This window comes from Dama dama, chromosome 19 (assembly GCF_033118175.1).
Source record: "Dama dama isolate Ldn47 chromosome 19, ASM3311817v1, whole genome shotgun sequence".
Lineage (NCBI taxonomy): Eukaryota > Metazoa > Chordata > Mammalia > Artiodactyla > Cervidae > Dama > Dama dama.
Window position 1 is genome coordinate 52,145,281 of NC_083699.1, and position 25,896 is coordinate 52,171,176.

Genomic DNA, 25,896 nt, shown 5'->3' on the forward strand with positions numbered 1-25,896 from the left:
ACACAATAAATAAAGATGTAATTTTGTGATGTCAACAACTGACAGAGCTATAAAGGAGCAAAGTTTTGTTTATTAAAGTTAAGCAAATATAATTCAAATTAGAATGCTACAGTTTTAGGATGTTTAAATATAGTCCCCAAGGTAACCACAAAGTTTGGTGGTTATATATATATAGTTATATATAGTTATATAATATATATATATAAATGACATAAGAAATAAATTTGAGCATTTCACTCCAAAAAAGGAAACACAACTAAACACAAAAGGAGACAATAGGGTAGGAAAAGAAGGACAAAAAAATCTATAAGGCAGATAGAAGACAAATAGCAAAATGACAAAAGTAATAAGTAAATAAGTAAAAGTAATAAGTAAAAATCAATAATTACTGATAGTTGAAGACTTCATTAGCCACTCTCCATAATGGGTAGAACAACCAAACAAAAGATAAGCAAGGAAATAAAGGACAATAATATAAGCCTACTAGATCTGATGAACATACATATAACACTTACCCAACAACAACAACATTGATCTTCTCATTAACACAAGATATTTTCTAGGATAGACTATAAGTCAGGCCTCAAATTCCCTTTCAATGAACTTTAAGAGATAGATATAATACAAAATATGTTCTCAGACCAAAATGGAATAATGTTAGAAATCAGTAACAGAATCAAAACTGAAAGTTCACAAATTTGTAGAAATTAAGCAACATGTTTTTAAGCAATCAGTAGATCAAAGGGGAAATCCCAAGGGATATTAGAAAACCTTAGAGATGAATGAAAACAAAACACATCAAAACTTATGGAATACAGTGAAAACTAGGACTATGGTGAATATTTAATAGCTCTAACACTGATGTCAAAAACAAGGATCTCAAGTGACAACATAAGGAACTAGAAACTTTACAACTTAAGGAACTAGAAAAAGACAAACACACTAAACCCAAAGATAGCAGAAGGAAGGAAATAATAGCAATTAGGTCAGAAATAAATGAAAAAGAGAATGGAAAAAACAGAGAAATCAATGAAATCAAAATGTTGTACTTTTTAAAAGATAAAAAAAAAAATTTGACAAACCTTCAGCTAGTTGGATTAAGAACATAGAAGATCCAAATCACTAAAATCAGAAGCAACCAAAGGGTCAAAGAAGGAATTTAAAAAAGGACTCAAAAAGAATCTTGAGACAGACAAAAATGAAAACACAAATTACCAAAACTCATGGTATGCAGAAAATGCAGTTCTAAGAAGGGAGTTGACAGCAATTAATGTTCATGTTAAGAAAGAAAAGAAGTTCCCCTTTAAATCTTTAAGAACTTATCAGTGAACTTTAAAATTGTGTTATTTTTGTCATCTATTTTACTTTTACCCATGCTTCAAACACAGTACATTGTTATTATTTTGCTTTATACAGTCAGTTATTTTTTAGCACATTTAAATCTAAGAAAAAGATTTTATTTTCTTTTATTTATTCATTATTTCATTAAATTTTTGTGTATACATTCATATCTCATTTTATTGCACTTTGCTTTATTACACTTTGCAGATACTTCATATTTTACAAAATGAAGATTTGCAGCAACCCAGAGTTGTCAGATAATGGCTACCATTTTTCAGCAAAAAATATTTTTTAATTAAGGTATATTCATTTTTTAGACTTTATGCTAATGAACAATTAATAAGCTACAATATAGTGTAAACATAAATTTTATTTGCACTCAGAAACCAAAAAAATTGTGTGACTCACTTTGTCGAGGTGATTTGGAATCAAATCAGCAGTATCTCTGAGGTACGCCTGTCAATTTCTGACCAATACATATTCCTTCACCTAAATGACTGTTTTTTCACATTTCTTGGGGATGGATTTTATCAACATTTATCTGAAAGGATATTTCTCCATCATTTCTGAAAACTATTTTTTGCTGAGTGAAGAAATGGAGGGAATTTCTTGGTGATCCAGTGGTTAAGATTCTGTGCTCTCACTGCTAAGGGCCTGGGTTCAATCCCTGATCAGGGAACTATGATCCCACAAAATGAGTGCCCCCACCCAAGAAAAAAAAAAAAAAGAATTGGAATTTACAGGTTTTTTTTTTTTCCCCAGCACTTTATTTTTTATTTTTAAAAAGATTTTTATTGGGGTGATAGTTCATTTAAAATATTATGTTACTTTCAGGTGTACAGCAAAGTGAATCTGTTATACATCTATCCACTCTTTTCAATATTCTTTTCCTATGTAAGTCCATTATAGAGTATGGAGTAGAGTTCCCCATGCTGTTCAGTAAGTCCTTATTAATTATCTATTTTAAACATAGTAGTGTGTATGTGTCAATCCCAGCCTTCCAGTTTATCCTTCCCCCTACCCTATCCCGTGTAACTGTAAGTTTATTTTCTACATCTGTAACTCTATTTCTGTTTTGTAGATAAGTTTATTTGTAGCCTTTTTTTAGATTCCACTTTTAAGTGATATCAAGTGATATTTGTCTTTCTCCATCTGACTTATTTTACCCAATATGACAAGATTGGGTCCATCTATATTGCTGCAAACGGTCTTTGAGCACTTTAAACATGTCACTCCATTGTGTTCTTACTTGGTTTTAGGTTTCAGGGGGAGAAAAAATCTACTGTAATTCTTTTTTTCTTTTTCTGGTTGTGTCATGTGGTATGTGGGATCTTAGTTCCCTTACCGGGTATAAAACTCAAGCTCCCTGCAGTGGGAGCATGGAGTCTTAATCACTGGACTGCCAGAGGAGTCCTAAGTCTGCTGTAATTCTTATCTCTGTTTTTCTGTAGGAACATTTTTTCCCCCTATTTTAAAGATTTTCTCTCTGCTCTTGGTTGTCAGCACTTTGAATATTGATATGGACTGAACTGTTCCCCTCCAGAGTTATATGTTGAAATTCTTACCCCAAGTACATGGAATGTGACTATATTTGAAGATATGGTCTTTAAATGAGGCTGTTAAGAGCCTTCCTAATCCAATCTGACTGATATCCTTACAGGAAAGGAAAGTTCGGATACAAAAAGAGACATCATGGGTGACAACCATGGACAAAGTGATGACCATGTGACCAGATAGCAAGAGGTCAGCCATCTACCAGCCACAAGGAGATGCCTCAGAAGAAACCAACCCTACCACACCTTGATCTTGAACTTGGAGCCTTCAGAACTGTGAGAAATTAATTTCTGTTGCTGAAGTCACCCACTCTGTGACATTTTGTTATGATAGCCTGGCAAATACAAATACCAATCATGCTGGCACCCTGATCTTGGACTTTCCAGACTCCAAAACCATGAGAAATAAATTTTTGCTTGAGCCACCCAGTCTATGGAATTTTGTTATAACAGCCTGAGTCAACTAGGACAGCCTCATAATTTTTTGTTTAAAATCAGATATGTTATGTAAAATAATAGATGCTGAGGTAAATATGTTTTGTGCTTAGAGATAAACATGTCTTCCTTCTGCTAGGTCCTTAGTCATGTGGGAGTTTCTGTTAATTTTATCTGGAGTTGAGTTAGGTTTGAAGCTTGTTGTTGATATGGCTCACCTCAGTGTACCATAGGCTTCAGATTTCTCTAATGATACCTTGTGTGGGCCCACACAACAAACACCAGGGTGTTTCTTCACATGTCTGCTCTACACATTGTTTTAACTCACTCTGTTTAGAGTCTTCCCTTTGAACTTCTCCCCAGGAAGAATCTGTCTTTTGCAGTTCTCCTAGCTATCAGTTCAGTTCAGTTGCTCAGTCATGTCTAACTCTTTGTTATCCCATGGACTGCAGCACGCCAGGCCTTGCTGTCCATCACCAACTCCTGGAGTTTACTCAAATTCATGCCCATTGAGCTGGTGATGTCATCCAACCATCTTATCCTCTATTGTCCCCATCTTTGCCTGCCTTCAATCTTTCCCAGCATCAGGGTCTTTTCAAATGAGTCAGTTCTTCGCATCAGGTGGCCACACTTTGAAGTTTCAGCTTCAACATCAGTCCTTCCAATGAATATTCAGGACTGATTTCCTTTAGGATGGACTGGTTGGATCTCCTTGCTGTCCAAGGGACTCTCAAGAGTCTTCTCCAATACCACAGTTCAAAAGCATCAATTCTATGGCACTCAACTTCCTTTACAGTCCAACTCTCACATCCATACATGACTACTGGAAACACCACAGCCTTGATTAGATGGACCTTTGTTGGTAAAGTAATGTTTCTTCTTTTTAATATGCTGTCTAGGTTGGTAATAACTTTTCTTCCAAGGAGTAAGTATTCTTTTTATTTCATGGCTGCAGTCACCATCTGCAGTGATTTTGGAGCCCAAAAAATAAAGTCTGTCACTGTTTCCACTAATTCCCCATCTATATGCCATGAAGTGGATGCCATGATCCTTGTTTTCTGAATGTTGAACTTTAAGCCAACTTTTTCACTCTCCTCTTTCACTTTCATCAAGAGGCTCTTTAGTTCTTCTTCACTTTCTGCCATAAGGGTGGTGTCATCTGCATATCTGAGGTTATTTATTTGCTCCCAGCAAATCTTGATTCCAGCTTGTGCTTCATCCAGCCCAGCATTTCTCATGATGTACTCTGCGTATAAGTTAAATAAACATGGTGACAATATACAGCCTTGAAGCACTCCTTTTCCTATTTGGAACCAGTCTCTTGTTCCATGTCCAGTTCTAACAGTTGTTTCCTGATCTGCATACAGGTTTCTCAAGAGGCAGGTCAGATGGTCTGGTATTCCCATCTCTTTCAGAATTTTCCACAGTTTATTGTGATCCACACAGTCAAAGGCTATGGCATAGTCAATAAAGCAGAAACAGATGTTTTTCTGGAGCTCTTTTGCTTTTTGATGATCCAGCAGATGCTGGCAATTTGATCTCTGGTTCCTCTGCCTTTTCTAAAACCAGCTTGAACATCTGGAAATTCACAGTTCACATATTGCTGACGGCTTGGAGAATTTTGAGCATTACTTTACTAAAGTGTGAGACGAGTGTAATTGTGTGGTAGTTTGAGCATTCTTTGGGATTGCCTTTCTTAGGGATTGGAATGAAAACTGACCTTTTCCAGTCCTGTGGCCACTGCTGAGTTTTCCAAATTTTCTGGCATATTGAGTGCAGCACTTCTATAGCATCATCTTTGAGGCTTTGAAACAGCTCAACAGGAATTCCATCACCTCCACTAGCTTTGTTTGTAGTGATGCTTCCTAAGGCTCATTTGACTTCACATTCTAGGATGTCTGGCTCTAGGTGAATGATCACATCATCATGATTATCTGGGTTGTGAAGATCTTTTTTGTACAGTTCTTCTGTATATTCCTGTCACCCTTCTTAATATGTTCTGCTTCTGTTAGGTCCATACCGTTTCTGTCCTTTATTGAGCCCATCTTTGCATGAAATGTTCCCTTGGTATCTCTAATTTTCTTGAAGGGATCTCTAGTTTTCCCAATTCTTTTCCCAATTGTTTTCCTCTATTTCTTTGCACTGATCACTGAGGAAGGATTTCTTATCTCTCCTTGCTATTTTTTGGAAGTCTGCATTCAAATGGGTATATCTTTCCTTTTATCCTTTGCTTTTTACTTTTCTTTTCTCAGCTATTTGTAAGGCCTCCTCAGACAGCCATTTTGCATTTCTTTTTCTTGGGGATGGTCTTGCTCCCCGTCTCCTGTACAATGTCACAAACCTCTGTCCATAGTTCTTCAGGCGCTTTGTCTATCAGATATAGTCCCTTAAATCTATTTCTCACTTCTACTGTATGATTGTTAGGGATTTGATTTAGGTTATACCTGAATGGTCTAGTGGTTTTCCCTACTTTTTTCAATTTAAGTCTGAATTTGGCAATAAGGAGTTCATGATCTGAGCCACAGTCAGCTCCTAGTCTTGTTTTTGCTGACTGTATAGAGCTTCTTCATCCTTGGCTGCAAAGAATATAATCAATCTGATTTCAGTGTTGACCATCTGGTGATGTCCATGTGTAAAGTCTTCTCTTGTGTTGTTTGCTACGACCAGTGCATTCTCTTGGAAAAATTCTATCAGCCTTTGCCCTGCTTCATTCTGTACTCCAAGGCCAAATTTGCCTGTTAATCCAAGTGTTTCTTGACTTCCTACTTTTGCATTCCAGTCCCCTATAATGAAAAGGACCTCCTTTTTGGGTGTTAGTTCTAAAAGGTCTTATAGGTCTTCATAGAACTGTTCAACTTCAACTTCTTCAGCATTACTGGTTGGGGCATAGGCTTTGATTACTGTGATATTGAATGGTTTGCCTTGGAAATGAACAGAGATCATTCTGTTGTTTTTGAGATTGCATCCAAGTAATGCATTTTGGACTCTTTTGTTGATTATGATGGCTACTCCAATTCTTCTAGGGGATTCTTGCCCACAGTAGTAGATATAATGGTCATCTGAGTTAAATTCACCCATTCCAGTCCATTTTAGTTTGCTGATTATTTAAATGTCCATGTTTACTCTTGTCATCTCCTGTTTGACCACTTACAATTTGCCTTGATTTATGGACCTAACATTCCAGGTTCCTATGCAATATTGCTGTTTACAGCATCAGACTTTGCTTCCATCACCAGTCACATTCACAGCTGGGTTTTGTTTTTGCTTTGGCTGCATTCCTTCATTCTTTCTGGAGTTATTTCTCCACTGATCTCCAGTAGCAATATTGGGCACCTACCGACCTGGGGAGTTCATCCTTCAGTGTCCTATCTTTTTGCCTTTTCATACTATTCATGGGGTTCTCAAGGCAAGAATACTGAAGTGGTTTGCCATTCCCTTCTCTGCTGCTGCTAGTGGACCACACTTTGTCCCTTCTCCAGTGGACCACATTTTGTCAATATTCAGCAAGAGTACTGAAGTGGTTTTCCATTCCCTTCTCCACCATGACCCATCCGTCTTGGGTGGCCCTACATGGCATGGCTCATAGTTTCATTGAGTTAGACAAGGCTCTGGTCCATGTGATTAGATTGGTTAGTTTTCTGTGATTGTGGTTTTCAGTCTGTCTGCCCTCTGATGGAGAAGGATAAGAGGCTTATGGAAGCTTCCTGACAGGAGAGACTGACTGAGGGGAACTGGGTCTTGTTCTGATGGGTGGGGCCATGCTCAGTAAATCTTTAATTCAATTTTCCTCGCTATATTCTTATTTTACTTGGTGCTTTTCACAGTGGTTACAGAGGAGGGTGAGGAAGTTGAGGAAGGCAGAGTTCTCCGATATTCTCATTGTTTCAGTTTTAGTCAGACATTGTGAACTAGTGTTCTCTAGTGTTCCCATCCCTCTGTCAAATCTAGCACTGGGCTAGAACCTACTCTTGAATTTTTCTGAGGGGTAAACATGGTTTTTCTGCTTTCTTCCCCCCAGTGGCAATGGGCTCCCACCAGTGCCTCACAGACACAGTTTTTGTTTCCATTATCCCTGCAGATTAAGCCTTTTGTTCCCTAAGGGAGATAAATGGATTTGGGCAGAGTTTTGGCAACAATTTCTCATCCCCATCATTCACTCATTCCTGTGAGGAAAATTTCCTCAAGATTTTCTCCAGTTTTTCTTGTGAGTTCCTGGCGATGTTCTTACAGAAAGACCCTGCAAGAAGATGAGAACCCCCAGGGGCCTCACTGTATCACACCAACCTGCACTCAGTCTTTAGCAAATTATTACAATTTTCCAGCTGATTCTTATTGACATGAGGCATTTGGAGACCTCTACCCCAGGTAATTGGCTTCCTGGATGGCTCAGTGGTGATAAATCTGCCTGCCAATGCAGGAGACACAGGACATGCAGGTTCAATCCCTGGGTCTGGAAGATTCCTGGAGGAGGAAATGGCAACCCACTCCAGTATTCTTGCCTGGGAAATCCCAAGGACAGAGGAGCCTGGAGTGCTATAGTCCATGGGGTCACAAAGTGTTGGACGCAACTTAGCGACTGAGCATGCATGCACACCCCAGGTGATCAGATCCTGTTTTTCCATGTAGGCGCTTGTCTCTCCCTAAAATTTAGGTTCCCCTTTTGCCCTGCCATGGCAGTTCTAAGAATTCAAGAGTCTTCATTGGTTTGCAGTTTATCCATCATTTTCTTATTGTTAGGGTGGGAACAATAACTTTCTACATCTTCTGAGTTGAAATTAGAATTAATCTCTATAATTTTTTATGTACAATTTCTGGGCTCAACAAAAATGACCAGATACACAAGTTTGCTGAATACGAGGTTAGTATACAAAATCAACTTAACTTCTATATACCAACCACAAATAATAGAAAAAAGTTTTTAATGATACAGTTTGCCATCAAACAATATCAATAGAAATAAACCTCATGAAGATGTATGGCATTTCTACCCAGAAAAAAAACCCTAAAGAAATTATTAAGAGAAATTGAAAATATAAAAATAAATGGAGATATTAGAGGGCTCAAAATATAAAGTGATAGATTTCCCAAATTGAGCTATTGATGAAAGGCAACCCCAATTAATACCCTAGTAGGTTTTTTTCTGGAAATTATCACACTGATTCTAAAATATATGTGGAAATACAAAGAGCTAAGAATAGTTTAGTCAGTCTTGGAGAAAAAATGAGGTAGAAAGACTTGCTATAGCAGATATCAGGGTTTTTTTTTATAAAGTTCTGATGAAAAGAATATAATACAGGCACAAATACAGACAAATAAATAGACCAGTGGGAGAGAATAGAGAATCCAGAATCAGATACACACATGTATCAATACTTGATTTTTTTAAAAAGTTGACACTGCTGAGCAGTGGAGAAAGGAATTAATTTTCAGTGATTGGGCTTTGTCAATTGGATATTCACATGAGAAAAGATGAAATTTAACTCACCCTTCCACCCCCTGGCTAATTCACACCTTAATTCTATGTATGATAGACTTAAAAGTAAAAACCAAAATATAGTCCTTCTAGGAGGCAACAGAGGAGAATATCTTCATGAACCTAGAGTAAGCAAGTATTTCTTAAATAAAATAGTAGAATCTTAAGTGCATTCAAGGAAAAGATTTACAAATTTATATATAATAAGTAAATAAAAACATTAAAAAATTTGTTCATCAAACAATATCATTAAGAGAGCACAATGGCAAGTCAAAAATTGGGAAAAGACATTTTTAACCACAGAAAGGACTATACCCTGGACACAGAAGAAACTCCTAAATATCAAGAAAGTGATAGAAAAATAAGCAAAAGATTCCACTAACGCCAAAAATAAGATATCCAAAAGGCCAATACATATGACAGAGTGTTCAGCTTCATTAGTCATTAGGGAATGCAAATTAAACCACAAGGCAATACCATCACACATCCACCTATAGAGTTCTACTTGAGAAGACTGTCGGTTCCAAATATTGCCACAGATGCGGAACAATGAAAACTTTCATACACTGATATACGGGTATGTGGGTAAATTTGGAAAGAATCTTTGGTGTTTTCTATGAAGATTCAACACATGCTTATTCTACTGGTAATCTATTGTTGCATAATAACAATACTGTTTTAGTAACTTTAAATAATATATATTCTCATTCTTTCTGTGGGTTAGGAATTTGACAGTAGTTTAGCTATAGAATTTTGGGTTCAGGGTCTCTCAGAGTTTAGTTAAGATATCAGCTCTTCTGAAGACTTGACTGCTGCTAGAAAATTTCCTCCCAGGATAGCTCACTCACACATCCATTGGCAGGAAGCCTTGCTTCCTCAGTATGTGGGCCTCTCCATAGGACTACCTGAGTATCTTCATAATATTGCAACTGGTTTCCCCCAGAGGAGACAAGAAAGAAACTGTAAAGCCTTTTAGGACCTAGTCTCAGAGGTAACACAGTGTCACTTCTGTTATTTTATTCATTAGAAGTGAGTCACTGAGTCAAGCCTATACTTGAGGGTCATGGATTTAGGCTCCCCCTTTTGAAGACAGGAGGGTCAAAGACTTCATGGACATATATTCAAATTATCACACAGAAAAGGGAACCTGTTACACTGTTGGTGGGAATGCAAATTGATACAGCCACTATGGAGAATAGTATGGAGTTTCCTTTAAAAACTAGGAATAAAGCTACCATATGACTCAGCAATCCCACTATGGGGCATATACCCTGAGGAAACCAGAACTAAAATAGACACATGTACCACCAGTGTTCACTGTAGCACTATTTATGATAGCTAGGACATAGAAGCAACCTTGATGTCCATTGGCAGATGAATGAAAAAGGAAGTTGTGGAACATATACACAATGGAATATTACTCTGCTACAAAAATGAATGCATTTGAGTCATTTCAAATGAGGTGGATGAACCTAAGAGCCTATTATACAGAGTGAAGTAAGTCAGAAAGAGAAAGACAAATATCATATATTAATGCATATATGTGGTGTCTAGAAAGATAATACTGATGATCCTACTTACATGGCAGCAAAGGAAACAGACATTTTGGACACACTGTGGGTAGGAGAGGGCGGGATGATATGAGAGAGCAGCACTGAAACATACGCATTACCATATGTAAAATAGCCAGTGGCAGTTTGATATATGACTCGGGGACCCACAGCCAGTGCTCTGTGACAACTGGGAGGGGTCAGATGGGGAGGGAGGTGGAAAGGGGTTCAAGAGAGAGGGGACATATGTGTACCTAATGCCGATTTATGTTGATATAAGGCAGAAACCATCACAATATTATAAAGAAATTATCATCTATTTAAAAAAACAAAATCACCACAGATACCCTATAACCTAATCACTTGACCCTGAATTATAGAAGCAAAAATGGGTTGGTATATGGCCTCCCAAGCATTTATGAGTATTTTATACCATTGTTACTCATAATAGCCAAATTGTAGAAACAAATAAAATATCTATCAACAATATAATGGATAAATAAATTATGGTGTATTCTAACAATGGGAAACTCTTCAGAAGTGAAAATTAGTAAATTACAGATTAATAAATTATAGGTACATACAAAACCATAGATGAATCTCACTAATTATTTTGCTTGCTAACTTTTTGCTCACTAATAATAAGCCAAAGAGAAAAACTAAAAAAACCTGTAATATTATTTCCTTTATATAAATGTTAAAAGAGGCAAAACCAGAATACAGTGGAAGAAGTCAAGATGGTGGTTACCTCTGGAGAAGGGGAAGGAGGGAATGACTAAGAGGGGTAATGAGGAAGACCTTCTGAAATGGTGTTAACTGATTTATAACTTGCCTAGAGTAGTGGTTGCAAAGGTGTGTTTATAGTGTGATATTTCATTAAAAAAATTTTTTTTTCATTTATTTTTATTAGTTGGAGGCTAATTACTTTACAATATTGTAGTGATTTTTGCCATACATTGACATGAATCAGCCATGGATTTACATGTGTTCCCCATCCTGAGATATTTCATTGAGTGATACACCTTTTATTTGTGCAGATTTCAGAATTGTTTTATGCTGTAATTTGGAAAAATTCTAAAAGCTACCAAGAAAGGAAAAATAAAAATACTCTTCAGGCAAAACCAAAACAATTCTTTGTGCTAAATTTGGCTTGCAAGTAGCCAGTTTGTAATATCTGCCTTAGACCAGGGTTGGCCTCAAACTATACAGGTTACAGTAGCCTTTGATGAGAGAAGGCAATGGCACCCCACTCCAGTACTCTTCCCTGGAAAATCCCATGGACGGAGGAGCCTGGTGGGCTGCAGTCCATGGTGTTGCTAAGAGTCGGACACGACTGAGCGACTTCACTTTCACTTTCATGCATTGGAAAAGGAAATGGCAACCCACTCCAGTGTTCTTGCCTGCAGAATCTCAGGGACGGGGGCGCGGGGGGAGCCTGGTGGGCTGCTGTCTATGGGGTCGCACAGAGTCAGACATGACTGAAGTGACTTAGCAGCAGCAGCAGCCTTTGATGGTATCATAAATCTATTCCTGTAGAATTTAGAATAGTTGAATGTTGATTCTGGAAGAGAACTTCTGGATCATTTGACCCACTGATTTTGCAAACCCTACTATCAGGCAGGGGCAACCCCTTAGATATTTCACAGAATAGTTTCTCAGAACACAGTTTAAAAACTACTGATCTAGTTTAACTCACTTTTGCTACAAATAAACAGGCTTAGAGAGCATATGTTACTACTGTTTTCATTGTTTAGAGCTATTACTTTGTGGTAATGACCTGAGATTCACTGCCATTTGAAGGCACTGTGCTGCCCTGATGGAGAAGCCAAAAAAGGGGGAAAGTTACACATATCAGGACCATGGTTTTTGAAGTAGAGACTCGTATTCTGTCACTTGAGGCAGTGGCAAAGCAAAGTTACTATAGAGAAGCTGATATGGGAGATGTATTGGAAAGTGTTTCATTTAGGGACTGCCCTGGGGAATACCCTGATTGGCAGCAAATATTCAGGGCAGTCTCTGATCCAGCTCACCCTTCAGTTAGCTTCTCAACTCTGGCTGCACATTAGAACCACCTGGGAACTTAGAAAAAAAAAACAATGAAAAACTTTTTCCTGGGCCTCCCCCAAGGACTATTGAATCAGAGTCTGGAGTATGCTGCAAAGAACTGGATATTCTGATTCTTATCAAGCTTTACAGAGATGTGCATGGATTGAGCTCATTTTCTCAGAGGAGCTTTGAGTTTACACAGCCAACTGGGCATTGACAAAAGAGAAAAAAACATTAGAGAGAGAGAGAAAAAAAAAAAATCCCTCTCATGGTAGCAAAACTGTGGGCTTTCTGCCTTGGTTGCTATGACCTGAGAACATGGACCTCTTGTCTATGGCTCCAGCCTCAGGAATGAAAAACCCTTCTCCCCTCCTTAGAAGAAAATACTGAGAGAACCACATTCTTAGGCCTTTCAATGACAAGTGTGATTAAAGAATGAGTTTCATTCTTTGGCAGAACATGGAGTCTATCTGCTCAGAATCAGCAGAGCTTGGCCGGACCCTTCTCTGAAGGAGGTCAGTCTTAAAGATGTGTTGGCTCTGTGTTTCTCTGTCCAGTCAAGGAACCCTGATGTCTCCTAATCTGGCTTCTTCTCACCTTTGAACTGTAGAATGCCAGAGGTGGGAAGGACCAAGAAGGTTATCTTATGCAGTTTCCCATTTGATAGATAAAAACCTCTATGCCCAAAGTGACTTACATAGAGTAACACTGAATGCCAGTGGAAATGTCATGACACAAACACTTGGTCTGATTCTACATCCAGTGCCCACTCTCTTTTTTTTGTCTTGAAAAGTATTTTAAACACAAAATATTCCAAAGATACAGAAGAGTTACAAAAAAATAACTCTTACAATACCAGTTATAAAAAATAATATAACTGGTACCACTTATACCACCTAAATGTAACTGATTTTACACTTTTAGCATATTTGTTTCAGATATTTAAAAAAATAAAACATCACAGATTCAGCTAAAGTCCCTTTCATTTCTCTCCTCCCTCCCTCTCAGGAGTAACAACACCCTAACACTGGTGAATCCCATTCCCCTGAACGTTTTATACTTTGTTCTACATATAAATGAATCTTCCATAACACTGCATGATATTGTTTTGTGTCTTAATATTTGACAGAGAAGTATCTTGCAACTTCCTTATTTATATAGCATTATATTTTTAATGTTCATCTGTGGCATAGACCTAGTTAATTAATTGTAACAATGGCATATTATCTCATTCCATTTATAAGCTCCATATTATTATTTCCCTCTAGTAGAAAGTTGTTTCCAAGTTTTGCACAAATTGCTTTGCAATGAACACCCTTGCACATGTGTGCACAAAAGTTAGAATATCTATGGAGTAGAAACCTAGAGGGGAATCACAAGATCCTAGGATATGTGCATCTTTAACTTTACGAGGTTTTGTCAAATTGTTCTCTGAAATGGTTAAACCAATTTACACTTCTCACATCTTTACCAATACTTGGTAGGTTTAGTCTTTTACATTTTAAACAATTTGTCATATGTGAAATAGCATTTGTTATTTTAAATTTCCAATTTTTGATTACTTGTTAAGTTGAATATCTTTTAATACGTGTAATACTACATCAGTTCAGTTCAGTCACTCGGTCGTGTCCGACTCTTTGTGACCCCATGGACTGCAGCACACCAGGCCTCCCCGTCCATCACCAACTCTCGGAGTTTACTCAAATTCATGTCCACTGAGTCGGTGATGCCATCCAACCATCTGTCGTCCCCTTCTCTTCCCACCTTCAATCTTTTCCAGCATCAGGGTCTTTTCAAGTGAGTCAGTTCTTTGCATCAGGTGACCAAAGTATTGGAGTTTCAGCTTCAACATCAGTCCTTCCGATGAAGGACAAAGTCAGAATACTAAGAATACTAAGTCAGATTTCCTCTAATGTGCGTGGGATTTGCAAGGTCTTCTCATTGCAGTGGCTTATTTTGTTGCAGAGCATGGGTTCTAGGGCATGCAGGCTTCAGTAGTTGTGGCATGTGGGCTCAGTAGTTGCAGCCTATGGATTAGTTGCTCCGAGGCATGTGAGATCTTCCCGAACCGGCATCGAACCCATGTCTCCTACATTGGCAGGCAGATTCTTTATCATTGAGTCACCAAGGAAGCCCTGCAAATATATATTTTAGAGTCATATTTTCCAAATGGATGTTGCTGGTTGTACAAGCACAAGTGACATGAATATATTGACCTTGTTTCCAGCAACCTTTCTTGTTAGTCCTTATAAATAATTTACAAATTCTCTTCAATGTTCTGTGTAGATAATCATAAAACTGTGAATAACAACATTGTTATTCTTCATTTTCAGGCTTTCACTTTTCATTTTCTTATTATACTAGTTATGCACGTGTGCATACTCGTCACTTCAGTCGTGTCTGACTCTTTGTGACCTATGGACTACAGCCCAGCAGGTTCCTCTGTCCATGGGATTCTCTAGGCAAGAATACTGGAGTGGGTGGCTGTGCTCTCCTCCAGGGGGTCTTCCCGACTCAGGGATCTAACTCGCGTCTCCTGCGTTGCTGGCAGATTCTTTACCGCTGAGCCACCAAGGATGCCCCATACTAGTTTTAATATCCTGTAAAATGTTGAATAGGGGTGGTAATAATAAATGTTATTTGTTCTCAAACTCCTTTCACTAGATTGTACCACCTCCTGCTTTTAGCCCTACTCCGAGATAAACTCTCTTGTTAAATCCCACTAATCCAGAAGATTTCTCAGTCTCTACTAGCCCAGACCTCCCTATACAGGTATGCAGCTTCTACTAACTTCATCTAATCAATCCCACTTAATAAAGATGTCCAACCATCCACAGGAGTTTCATTTGGATGATTGACTATTCTCTCAGGTGCCATGTGTCTGAAGTGACTCAAAACTTATCTATATAACTATGTTCTTTAAAGGCATCACCATCCACCTAGGCTCAACAGTCAGAAACATATTCTTCTCTCAATTTCCACATCTTATTTATTAGCAATTTTGTCAATTCTATATTCTAAATATCTGCCAAAGTATTCTCTCCTCTCAGTTCCCAACACTAACGACTGGTTTAAGCCCTCATTGACTATAGTAACAGTTTCATAACTGGTCTCCCTGCCTTTCATCTCAATTTTCACCCACCATTCTTTTTACTGCTGCCAAGTTTCTTTCTAAAGATAAACTTTAGAAGTCTGATCATACCTCACCCAGCTTGAAACCCTTCACTGTCTTCCCAGTGTCTATTACATGAAGTCTTAGTTCTCCAGCTGGTCATGCAAGGCCTTTTATTTACCCTGGCTAGCTCTCTAACATACTTTCCTACCACTCCCCCACCTTGTTTTATAGTCTAGCAGAACTCAAGTGCTTATAATTAAGCTATGCTATTTCCTGGTCCCATGATTCTTGACATACTGATCCCTCTGCTTGGATTACTCTGGCAAACTTTTATTTGTTTTCAAACCCAGATTACATGTCACATCCTACAGAATCTATGGATTAACAGCTCACCAAATATTTATTAGTACTACCTATATGCTAGGTGCTATGGTATATGCTTGGCATATAAAATGGTCACACACTCCAAATGGTACAACATTAGTTAGCAAATTTCTTTTCTTGCCATCCTTTAGCTTTAACTGTCTGAAGCATAATATTTATTTATGTGCTCTTTTCTTTTCTCCTTTCTTAATAAATATGCACATAGATGTATAAATAAGACAATATTCTCAAACACAGAGGCATATGCACATATGGACTCAGTATTCAGAATAGTCATGGATACAGTTTCAACTCAAAAGTACATTTATACATGATGGGACCATAAGCTCAGTACTTTGTTCTTTTTTTCCCAATTATTTTTATTAGTTGGAGGCTAATTACTTTACAGTATTGTACTGGTTTTTGCCATACATTGACATGAATCAGCCATGGATTTACATGTGTTCCCCATTCTGAACCCTCCTCCCACCTCCCTCCCCATCCCATCCCTCTGGGTCATCCCAGTGCATCAGCCCCGAGCACTTGTCTCATGCATCCAACCTGGACTGGCGATCTGTTTCACACTTGATAATATACATATTTCGATGCTGTTCTCTCAGATCATCCCACCCTTGCCTTCTCCCACAGAGTCCAAAAGTCTGTTCTATACATCTGTGTCTCTTTTTCTGTCTTGCATATAGGGTTATCGTTACCATCTTTTTAAATTCCATATATATGCATTAGTATACTGTATTGGTGTTTATCTTTCTGGCTTACTTTGCTCTGTATAATAGGCTCCAGTTTTATCCATCTCATTAGAACTGATTCAAATGAATTCTTTTTAATGGCTGAGTAATATTCCATTGTGTATATGTACCACAGCTTTCTTATCCATTCATCTGCTGATGGGCATCTAGGTTGCTTCCATGTCCTGGTTATTATAAACAGTGCTGCGATGAACATTGGGGTACGCGTGTCTCTTTCAGATCTGGTTTCCTCAGTGTGTATGCCCAGGAGTGGGATTGCTGGGTCATATGGCAGTTCTATTTCCAGTTTTTAAAGGAATCTCCACACTGTTCTCCATAGTGGTTGTACTAGTTTGCATTCCCACCAACAGTTTAAGAGGGTTCCCTTTTCTCCACACCCTCTCCAGCATTTATTGCTTGTAGACTTTTGGATAGCAGCCATTCTGACTGGCATGTAATGGTACCTCATTGTGGTTTTGATTTGCATTTCTCTGATAATGAGTGATGTTGAGCATCTTTTCATATGTTTGTTAGCCATCTGTATGTCTTCTTTGGAGAGATGTCTGTTTAGATCTTTGGCCCATTTTTTGATTGGGTCATTTATTTTTCTGGAATTGAGCTGCAGGAGTTGCTTGTATATTTTTGAGATTAATCCTTTGTTATTATTTTCTCCCATTCTGAAGGCTGTCTTTTCACCTTGCTTACAGTTTCCTTTGTTGTGCAAAAGCTTTTAAGTTTAACTAGGTCCCATTTGTTTATTTTTGCTTTTATTTCCAATATTCTGGGAGGTGGGCATAGAAGATCCTGTTGTCTGTACTTTGTTTTAGAGCCTAGACCAGATGACACAAAGAAGCACAGTATGGCTAGAGTAGTAACTAAGGGTGTGTGCTCTGAAGATCGGCTGCCTAAGTTTGCATCTCAGCTCTGTTACTTACAAGCTGGGTGATCCTAGGTAAATAACTGTATCTTTGTGCCTCAAGTTTCTCAGCTATAAAGTAGGGACAATGATAGTCTTTGCCACATAGTATAATTGAAAGAATTATTGAAGTTAAAATGAAAATTGCTTAGAATACCGCCTAGCACAATGTAAGTGTTTAATAAATAGTAGCTATTATTATTTTACAGATGAGGACACTTTTGTCTCAGTCACTATCAGCAGGTCAAGTGATTTTTTACTTCTATATCTAGCCATGAAAGAACTATTTGTTGTTCTGAGACAAACGTATACTCTCATCTAATCTTTATTGAATGAGTGGCACATGGTGGCAAAATCACTGGCTCAGAAGAGCTCATGGCAGTGGAATAGAATTTTTCTTTGTTTGGAGCTAAGTAATTTAAGTGGAAAGAAACTGTTCTTTCCACATAGAGTCACTACACACACTGAGACATAAGTAAGTGAGAGTGTATGGTGGTATAACAGCTAAGCTCACAAGGTCTGGAATCAGACTTCCTCACTAAGACTCAAAATTCCACCACTTACCAGCTTTGTCACCTTGGGCAAGTTACTTCTTTGTATCTCAGCTTCCACATCTGTAAAATGGGATTAATATTAAGTTTCTATTTCATACAGTTATTGTGAGAATTTAATGAGATAATCCATGTAAAGCACTTAGGACATTACTTGGTACATAATACTTAATAAGTGGTGAAGAAAAAAAGATACACCATAGTAGACCAAGGACCATATAAAGTTAACCTAAGTGTTCACTCCAATGGAAGCGATGGAGGTAGATGTTCAAATTGACCAAGTGATTTCCAAGAGAGAACAAGGAAATTTTCTAATTCTACTGCACTTGGCATAACTTTTGTTAAAGGTGTTTTTTTGTTGTTATTCCTATGGATATACATACATTCCTATGTATCCCCCAGTTATGTTTAGATTAGACCACCAGGCTTTCCCAAAACACATTCCATGGGACATCTGTCCTAAGATATGTATGAGAAAAAAGGTTTTATGGTTGAACAATGCTGGGAAATACTGTGTGACATATTCCCTTGGATATTCAAATATGTAGTAGCAGCCCTAGGGGTTTGACGGGTCCTGAAAAAATGTTTCATTTAACTTAATCCAGCATTTCTTGAATATATTTGATCAAAGAGCCCTTTTCCCCGATATACTATTTATTAACATTCCATAGAACTACTGTTCCATGGAATAAATATGGAGAAATGCTGACTTCAATGAGTATCAAAATGACCTTAATATCAAAGCAAGGGCTAAGGGAGGTAGGTTTAAGAAGAGGGCTCATACCTTTTTAGAGTAGAATTGAAAATTTCCCTAGAACAATTCTCTAAGCCAGGAGACACAAATCCTTCAGGGTCACAAACAGTAAAACACACAGGGTGTTCCTGAGAGCATGTACAGGGTACCTGGGAGGTGGTGGGGAGAATCCCTCACTCACATTGTATCCTGCTGCTCCTGCTATTCTGGGATCCCACTGTGGGCTTCTAAACATCCTGTACTATCTGCCTTTAGCCATGCACTTCCTGATTTTACTTCCTACTTTATAGAAGAGAAAAGGCTACAAGAAAAACATTTAAAGTGGAAAGGCCCTTTTGGGGAACCAGAGGCCAGACCCAGGAGTAGAGGGGAAGGAGGAGAGTTGGAGAGGAGAGATTGAGTTGAAACCTCCAATCTGATTCAGGACAAGGATGCTCCTCTGGGTGGAGGAGAGAGGAGGGACTCCAGTAGTGCCAGGAGAAGAGGAAGCTTCCCAGCAAAGTAAAACACGAGATATACTTTAGGAGAAATAATATTGACTTCTAAGGTTGGTGAGCAGAAGGGCAGTTCCCTAAGGGCAGAAGCCATCTTTAGTGGTAGTGTTAGTCACCCAGTCGTGTCTGACTCTTTGCAATCCCGTGGACTGTAGCCCTCCAAGTTCCTCTGTCCATGGAATTTTTCAGGCAAGAATCCTGGAGGGGGTTGCCATCCCTTTCTTTAGGGGATCTTCCTAATCCAGTGATCGAATCGAACCTGGGTCTTGTGTATTGCCGGCAGATTCTTTACAGTCTGAGCCACCAGGGAAGCCCAGAAACCAGGTTTAACAGATCTTTATAACTATTTTCATCAGGTAAAAGGTGGTGGCTAGCAGAAAGGAGAATTGTGTTCTTTACATAATGAGGAGCACAGTGAGAAATCCCCAATAAAAGAGAGGTGTATAAAATCTATTTGTATTGTCTATTTGTATTGGCCAATGTTTATGTTACTTTCCAAATTAATGTCATTGGTTGGCTGCTTCCTGAAGGCAAGCTGCCTTTCTCTCTGTTTTGCTTTATCCCTACACGTGGTTTCCTACCAGGGAAGGAGAGGCTGGGATTACATCCTAAATGGCCTGATTTAAAGAGACTTAGAATCCGTGGCTGAGGTCTGCAAGGGACTGCTGAGCTGCATGCAGGATGGCAAATAATAAAAAGGACTAAACCAATATTAACGATGCCTAACTATGGGTGGTGGGAAGCAGGACTTTTTTCTTACTTCCATTAATGCATATTTTTCTAACTTTTCTCTCATGAACATCCTTTTCTTTTACAGCTTGGAAAATTAAGTCTATTTCTCTAGTTCATACCCCGCATCTTTATTTCGAGAAAATCTATAACAATCATTGCATGTAAAATAAACTTCCTATAAGTGTGGTTTTAGTGGGGGGAAAAAGAATTTCCCAAGCATGTATGAGTGAATGGAAACATACGGCAGGAAATATTCCCTAAGAAGTTATATCCACAGAATTTTACAAACAGAGGGGGAGAAATTTGCTAGGCATAAGATTTCCCGAGAACTGGAGAATAGGGTAACAGGCTCCGTAGACAAAGCGGAGAGTGGCAGGAAACGCTGTTCACTGAGGAGAATCACCTGGCAGCCTGCCTGGGGGCGGGGGCAGGTATGAAAGGGCCGCGGGCGGGGGCCGGGGGCGGAGCAGGAAGCCCCGGCGCTAGGAGCGGGAGGCGCAGCCACGAGCAGCGCCCCAGGTGGGCAGGAGGCGGCGGTACCTGCCCGGGGCCCAGGGTCGGTCCACCCGCCGCGCTGCGCCCAGTGAGGGCGAAACGGAGGGATTGCTTGGAGAAGTGGTGCGTCGTGGACGGGTCGCTGATGAAGAAAGACACAGTGTTCCAGCAGTCCCTGAGCTGAAAGGGGCCGGAGAGCGCCGGCATGGGCTCGGAGCTGCCCGCACCTTGGCTGCTGCTCTTCACCTGGCTCCCAACAGGTGAGCCATAGGAAAATGGGTCCTGGCCGGGCCCAAGGAGAGAGGAAGCCATTGTTGCCTGGCCTAGCAGAGTTGGCCGCAGGCGGGACAGTGGAGGCCTGGGCCGCGCTCTGGTGGCTCTTGGCACGGGGCGCCAGGATGTGCGGAGACTGGATCGAGTTTCTGCCTGTGGGAACCTGTTTTCTTTTATTACCTTAGGCCTTTACGAAACAGGTGCAACTAAGGAAGAAACTCAGAGCCTCTGGCCTCCTCCTGCTCTCTAGGCACTTCTTGGTCTCTAAAGCCGAATTGATAGAGGCAGAAATGCCACTCTTTCCATTCCTAATTACTTTTTCCTTTCATCTGATACTTGCCATAGGTTTTAGGTACAGTGACAACCATATTGGCTCAGAAATACACCTATCTAGTTCTGAGAAGTATATGTATCCTCAGTATATGATGGAAAGTTCGATATGATTCAGGATCTATTAATATTTTATAGGATCACAACTCGAGGTTCTTTGCTAACCATGTTCACTGTCACTTTTCTACTTTGTATCTGCTCACTTCCCTAACTTTACCCCATGATCGTTGTCTCCGCATAAGTGCTCATCCATCCACCATCTTTCATTTCCTTAACCTCCAGGCCAATCCTCTGTGCTCTGAAAGCATGGTTTTGTGTGTCTCAGTGTATCAGTTGGGGAAATGGCAGGCCGTGATCTGCATGAGTGAAATCAGGTGGGAAGAGAGAGCCTAGTGAAAGAATGTGTAGGTTCTTTCAGCCCTTTTCAATTGAGATGTAGGTGTGACCTTGCAAACCAGAGCCTGAGTTGCCTTGGAAGTTCTGCCCTGTTCTATTTCATTTTACCTTTTTAACTTCCCTTTTAGGAATAGCTACCCTCATACCTCTTAGTTGTCAGTGGGAGGTCAGCTCAGTTTGCTCACAGACCAGTTTGAGTCTTGTATTTCTCTGTGGGAAAAGATGTAAAATGAAGGTACAGGAAGAATTCTGTTTTTACAAGCTTGAGAGGACATGAAGATAGCTCAGATGTAATCAAATGTCATTCAGACAAGATTCTATAACTCTTTTTAAGCTTAATGCTGAGAATGAAAGGGAGGGAGAATTGCAAAAGGCTAGAAAACTGTTATCCCTAAGGTCTTTTGGCTTACCACATTTTCTGCAGGATGTGGGTCCTATAAATTGTCTGAAGCTGAGGAAGGTGAATGTTGGACGCTCATGATACACAAGGAAATGGACTAAACTGCACCGACATGGAAGTGCCCGAAATTCCACCAGAGCAGTCACCAGCTTAGACTGTAAAAACAAATTCGTAAAAATCCCACAGTTTTGCACAGACTTCTGTCCTGTGCCTCACATGTTTGGCTCAAACTCCATAGCAGCTAGGGATTTCTGAAGCTGCTTGAGCTCTTTTTGGGAAAGCTGAAGTCTACTCTCACTGTGGCCCTGGGCACACCATCCTCAGAATTAGGACTTGTAGCCAGCAGTCATTTAGGAAGAAAGAGTAAGGAAAGAAGCCTTACAGACAAAAATCCCATTAGGGTGTAAACCTCAATCCTTAAATCACCAGCATATTTTAAAAGCTGTTCTGTTTTTGTGAGGAATATTGAACACTGAACATTTTTCAAATACAATGACCATAACCAAAGGGTATATTCTTAAAGTAAACAATTGCTAAATGGACAAAGTCTTCAGAAAGTAGAGCTACATGTGTTCATGAACCAGCCATGCTGTGTGAGTAGCCAGGATGCTGGGGTGGTCAAATAATACAGAGTGCCGTGTTTGCCTGGTATTCATTAAATGGAAGTCTACCTGCGTGACACGTTTTAAAACCAGAGAATGCTAAACATGGAAAAGTTCTAAGTCCAGAAGAAATATAGTTTGCATTGTGACATGTACACACATATATGAGATTTATAAAATAGCAACAAGAGGTATACATACACAAAAAAAGCAGTCACCATGTTGGATTAAAAGTATCAAGTTAACAATAAATATTGCTTTAATAACATTTAAATTCATAGAAAGTTAACCCCAAATTAGCAAGATTAAATAGAAAAATCCAGTAAGTTGATTTTTTTCAAGATCCACTGCAAACTGAGGTATGAACTTTGGAAAACCCTGCACTAGAATGTATTCATTTTGGTCTATCACCTTTTTGTCTTTTGCTTCTAAAGAAGAGGCAACCCAGCCCTCTGATTAGCATCCAAGTTTCTGCAGTTGCAAAGTGTGGGTCAGTAATGAGATTATGTCAGATGTGGGTACACTGGCTAGTCAGTGTGGCTTGGGCCTCTGACGAAGCCTCTGAGGTCAGGAAGTCCTGTGAAGTTACCATAGTCTTTTATGTTTGGAGCTGTGGCGAGATCAGAGGGTTTGTGTGTGTGTAATTCTCCAAACTTTTTTCTTTAAAAAGGAAGAAATTTTTATCACACAAGTAATATTTGCTTCTTAAAACAGACTGTTAACCTAAGGCTAAATTAAGTTCCTGCAGCCCTTTGCGTTAATGGCTAATAGTACTTGTTACCATCATTCAACCTCAAAATTTATTCCTGGAATGAAAAGTTAGTTTTTCCCCCCAGATTCTAAGAGGTTGTGTGTCATTTGTGCTTTTGTGAATTTTTAAATCTTTAGATCTTAGAGGGGTATTAACTTATAGATCCATGTAGCTCTCAACTTGTGTTATCATTGTTTGGGAAATCAGACAGCTGACTTCTAAAGAACAAGATTCTTAGCATCTAAACCAGTAGCTTTCCTTTGGTGGTGGTTGTGAAGGTTGGGATCATACTGAAGACCTAATACACCTTGTGAAGTTGCTCAGTCGTGTCTGACTCTTTGCAACCCCATGGACTACAGCCTGCCAGCCTCCTCTGTTTGTGGGGTTTTCCAGGCAAGAATACTGGAGTGGGTTGCCATTTCCTTCTCCAGGGGATCTTCCTGACCCAGGGATTGAACTGAGGTCTTCAGCACTGCAGGCGGATTCTTTACCACCCAGGAAGCCCTGATACGCCTTGGTCCCTGATATAGTAAATAGTAAAGTGGAGCTTCTCAGGTGGTGGATAAGGGACTGCCTACTGCTCCTCTCCCTTGCCCCACCCCTCACCCCATGTGAGGCTCCCTGAATTACCTCTCAGAATGGAGTGCTCTGGGAACACAAGTAGAAATCACCCCCAATCCCTGTCTTCTCCTTCCAGCCAATTTTACAGACGAAGAAATCTGTCCAGAGAATTCAGGTGTCTAAGGTTGACACAGTGGAGTTGTTGAGGGCTGGGATGAGGATCCTGCCATCCTCACTCTTAGTCCATTGTGCTTTCATCTATTTCATACGAAGGAGCAGGTTTGTTCTGTCTCATTGAATCCTGGTAGAAATGGAAATTGACTACTTCTGAGATGTCTGCATGTATGCATGCTAAGTCACTGTAGTTGTGTCCAACTCTGTGACCCTTTGGACCGTAGCCCACCAGGCTCCTCTGTCCATGGGATTCTGTAGGCAAAATTACTGGAGTGGGTTCCCATGTCCTCCTCCAGGCAATCTTGCCAACCCCGGAATCGAACCCATATCTCTTATGTCTCCTGCATTGGCAGGTGGTTCTTTATGACTGGCGCCACCTGGGAAGCCCCTGGGATGTCTAACCAGATGTTAATTATTAAACATCTTGCCACAATAGCAATGCAGTGGGATGAGATGGTGGGTAATTACTGTACTGTTTGCCTGGGTTTCTTTTAGCCTAATACTTTATTTCATTATTTGAAGTCCTTAGGGGAGAAATAAAATTGTCTATTTTAAGAATTAAAAAGACTGATCATGTCTTTCTCTGGTACTTATTTCTAGATCTTCCAAAATACAAATCTTAGGTGGGGTCAAGGAAAGGATTTGATACTTTCTTCATTTCCCAAACCCAGTACCATGTTCTGTTGCTTAATCCCAGCAGCTTAACCATCTCCTTACCTCTAGGCCTGATACTTCTTTGTCTAGTTCCAACCATTCTCCACACAGATGATAGGTTAACCTACCTGGGTTAATTTTTCCCACCTTCACTTTAGTGGGCTTCCCAGGTGGCACTAGTGGTAAAGAATCCATCTGCCAATGCACGATACATAAGAGACAAGGGCTGTATCGCTAGTTCAGGAAGATCCCCTGGAGTAGGAAATGACAACCCACTCCAGTATTCTTGCCTGGAAAATTCCATGGACAGAGGAGCCTGGCGGGCTGCAGTCCATAGGGTTGCAAAGAGTTGGACATGACTGAAGCAACTTATAGCACGCATGCACCTTCACTTTAATGCTTTAAGAACCTCTACTAGATCTCTATAGTCTGTATGAGTGGATTAAAGATCTTTGGAATTCAAGACTCACTCATTCTGGCCTCACTAACTTGGGCAGCTATGTCTCCACTGCTGTGAGCATCCTCTTGTACCCTTCCCACCCCCAACATACTCTCTTCTTCCTTGCTTTTTGCTTCTTCCTTGCCTTTTGCCTGGCCATATTACAAATGGTTAACTTTAATGATTTATTTTCTGTGCTTTCAGAGCACTTAAAATTTGTTCCAAGCAGTTTACCCTTTCTTGTATGAATTAATTTGTTTATTTGCCAGATGTTTAATGTATACCGTGTGCCAGACATGCTCTCAAACAAAAGTAGACATGGCCTTGGACTCCATGGTGTTTATGGTCTGAGGGGCAAACGAGGAAATGTAGAAACACAGCTATGACAGGGACCATGAGAAAGAGATACAAGGTACAACAAGAGGTTGTAATAGATGGATTTTGCTCATTCGGGAGGCCCTCTCTGGAGAAATGATCCTTGAGTTGAGAGCTGAGGTGTAGTCATCCCAGACAAATGAATAGCATGTGCAAGGCTGCTGAATAGGAGCTCAGTGAGAATGAGGGATGGCAAGAATGTCACCATGACTGAGAGGAGGAAGCCACAGGCCATGTGGTGGAAAGGAGGCAGGGGTGGGTAGGACCAGATAGCGTGGTTTCATGGATCACGGTAGGAGGCTTTCTATTTATCCTGAGAGCAATGGACAGCTTTTGGAGATATTTAAAGAGAAAGTGTTGGGAGATGGACAGCAGTG

At 39.7% G+C, this 25,896-nt stretch overlaps 1 protein-coding gene across 7 annotated transcripts in view; it reads left to right on the forward strand.

Annotated features, from left to right (window-relative positions):
* The first annotated feature begins 20,566 nt into the window (after positions 1-20,566).
* The window catches only part of ILDR1 (immunoglobulin like domain containing receptor 1), a 40,213-nt gene continuing 34,883 nt past the window's right edge, over positions 20,567-25,896 (forward strand). For all 7 annotated transcript variants that reach the window (XR_009696996.1, XR_009696995.1, XM_061167041.1 and 4 more), the window contains exon 1: positions 20,567-20,824. Coding sequence is in view for 5 of the 7 variants with exons in the window: in XM_061167041.1 (XP_061023024.1) it covers positions 20,770-20,824 (55 nt within the window). In the remaining 2 variants the exon portion in view is untranslated. The remainder of the gene's footprint in view (positions 20,825-25,896) is intronic.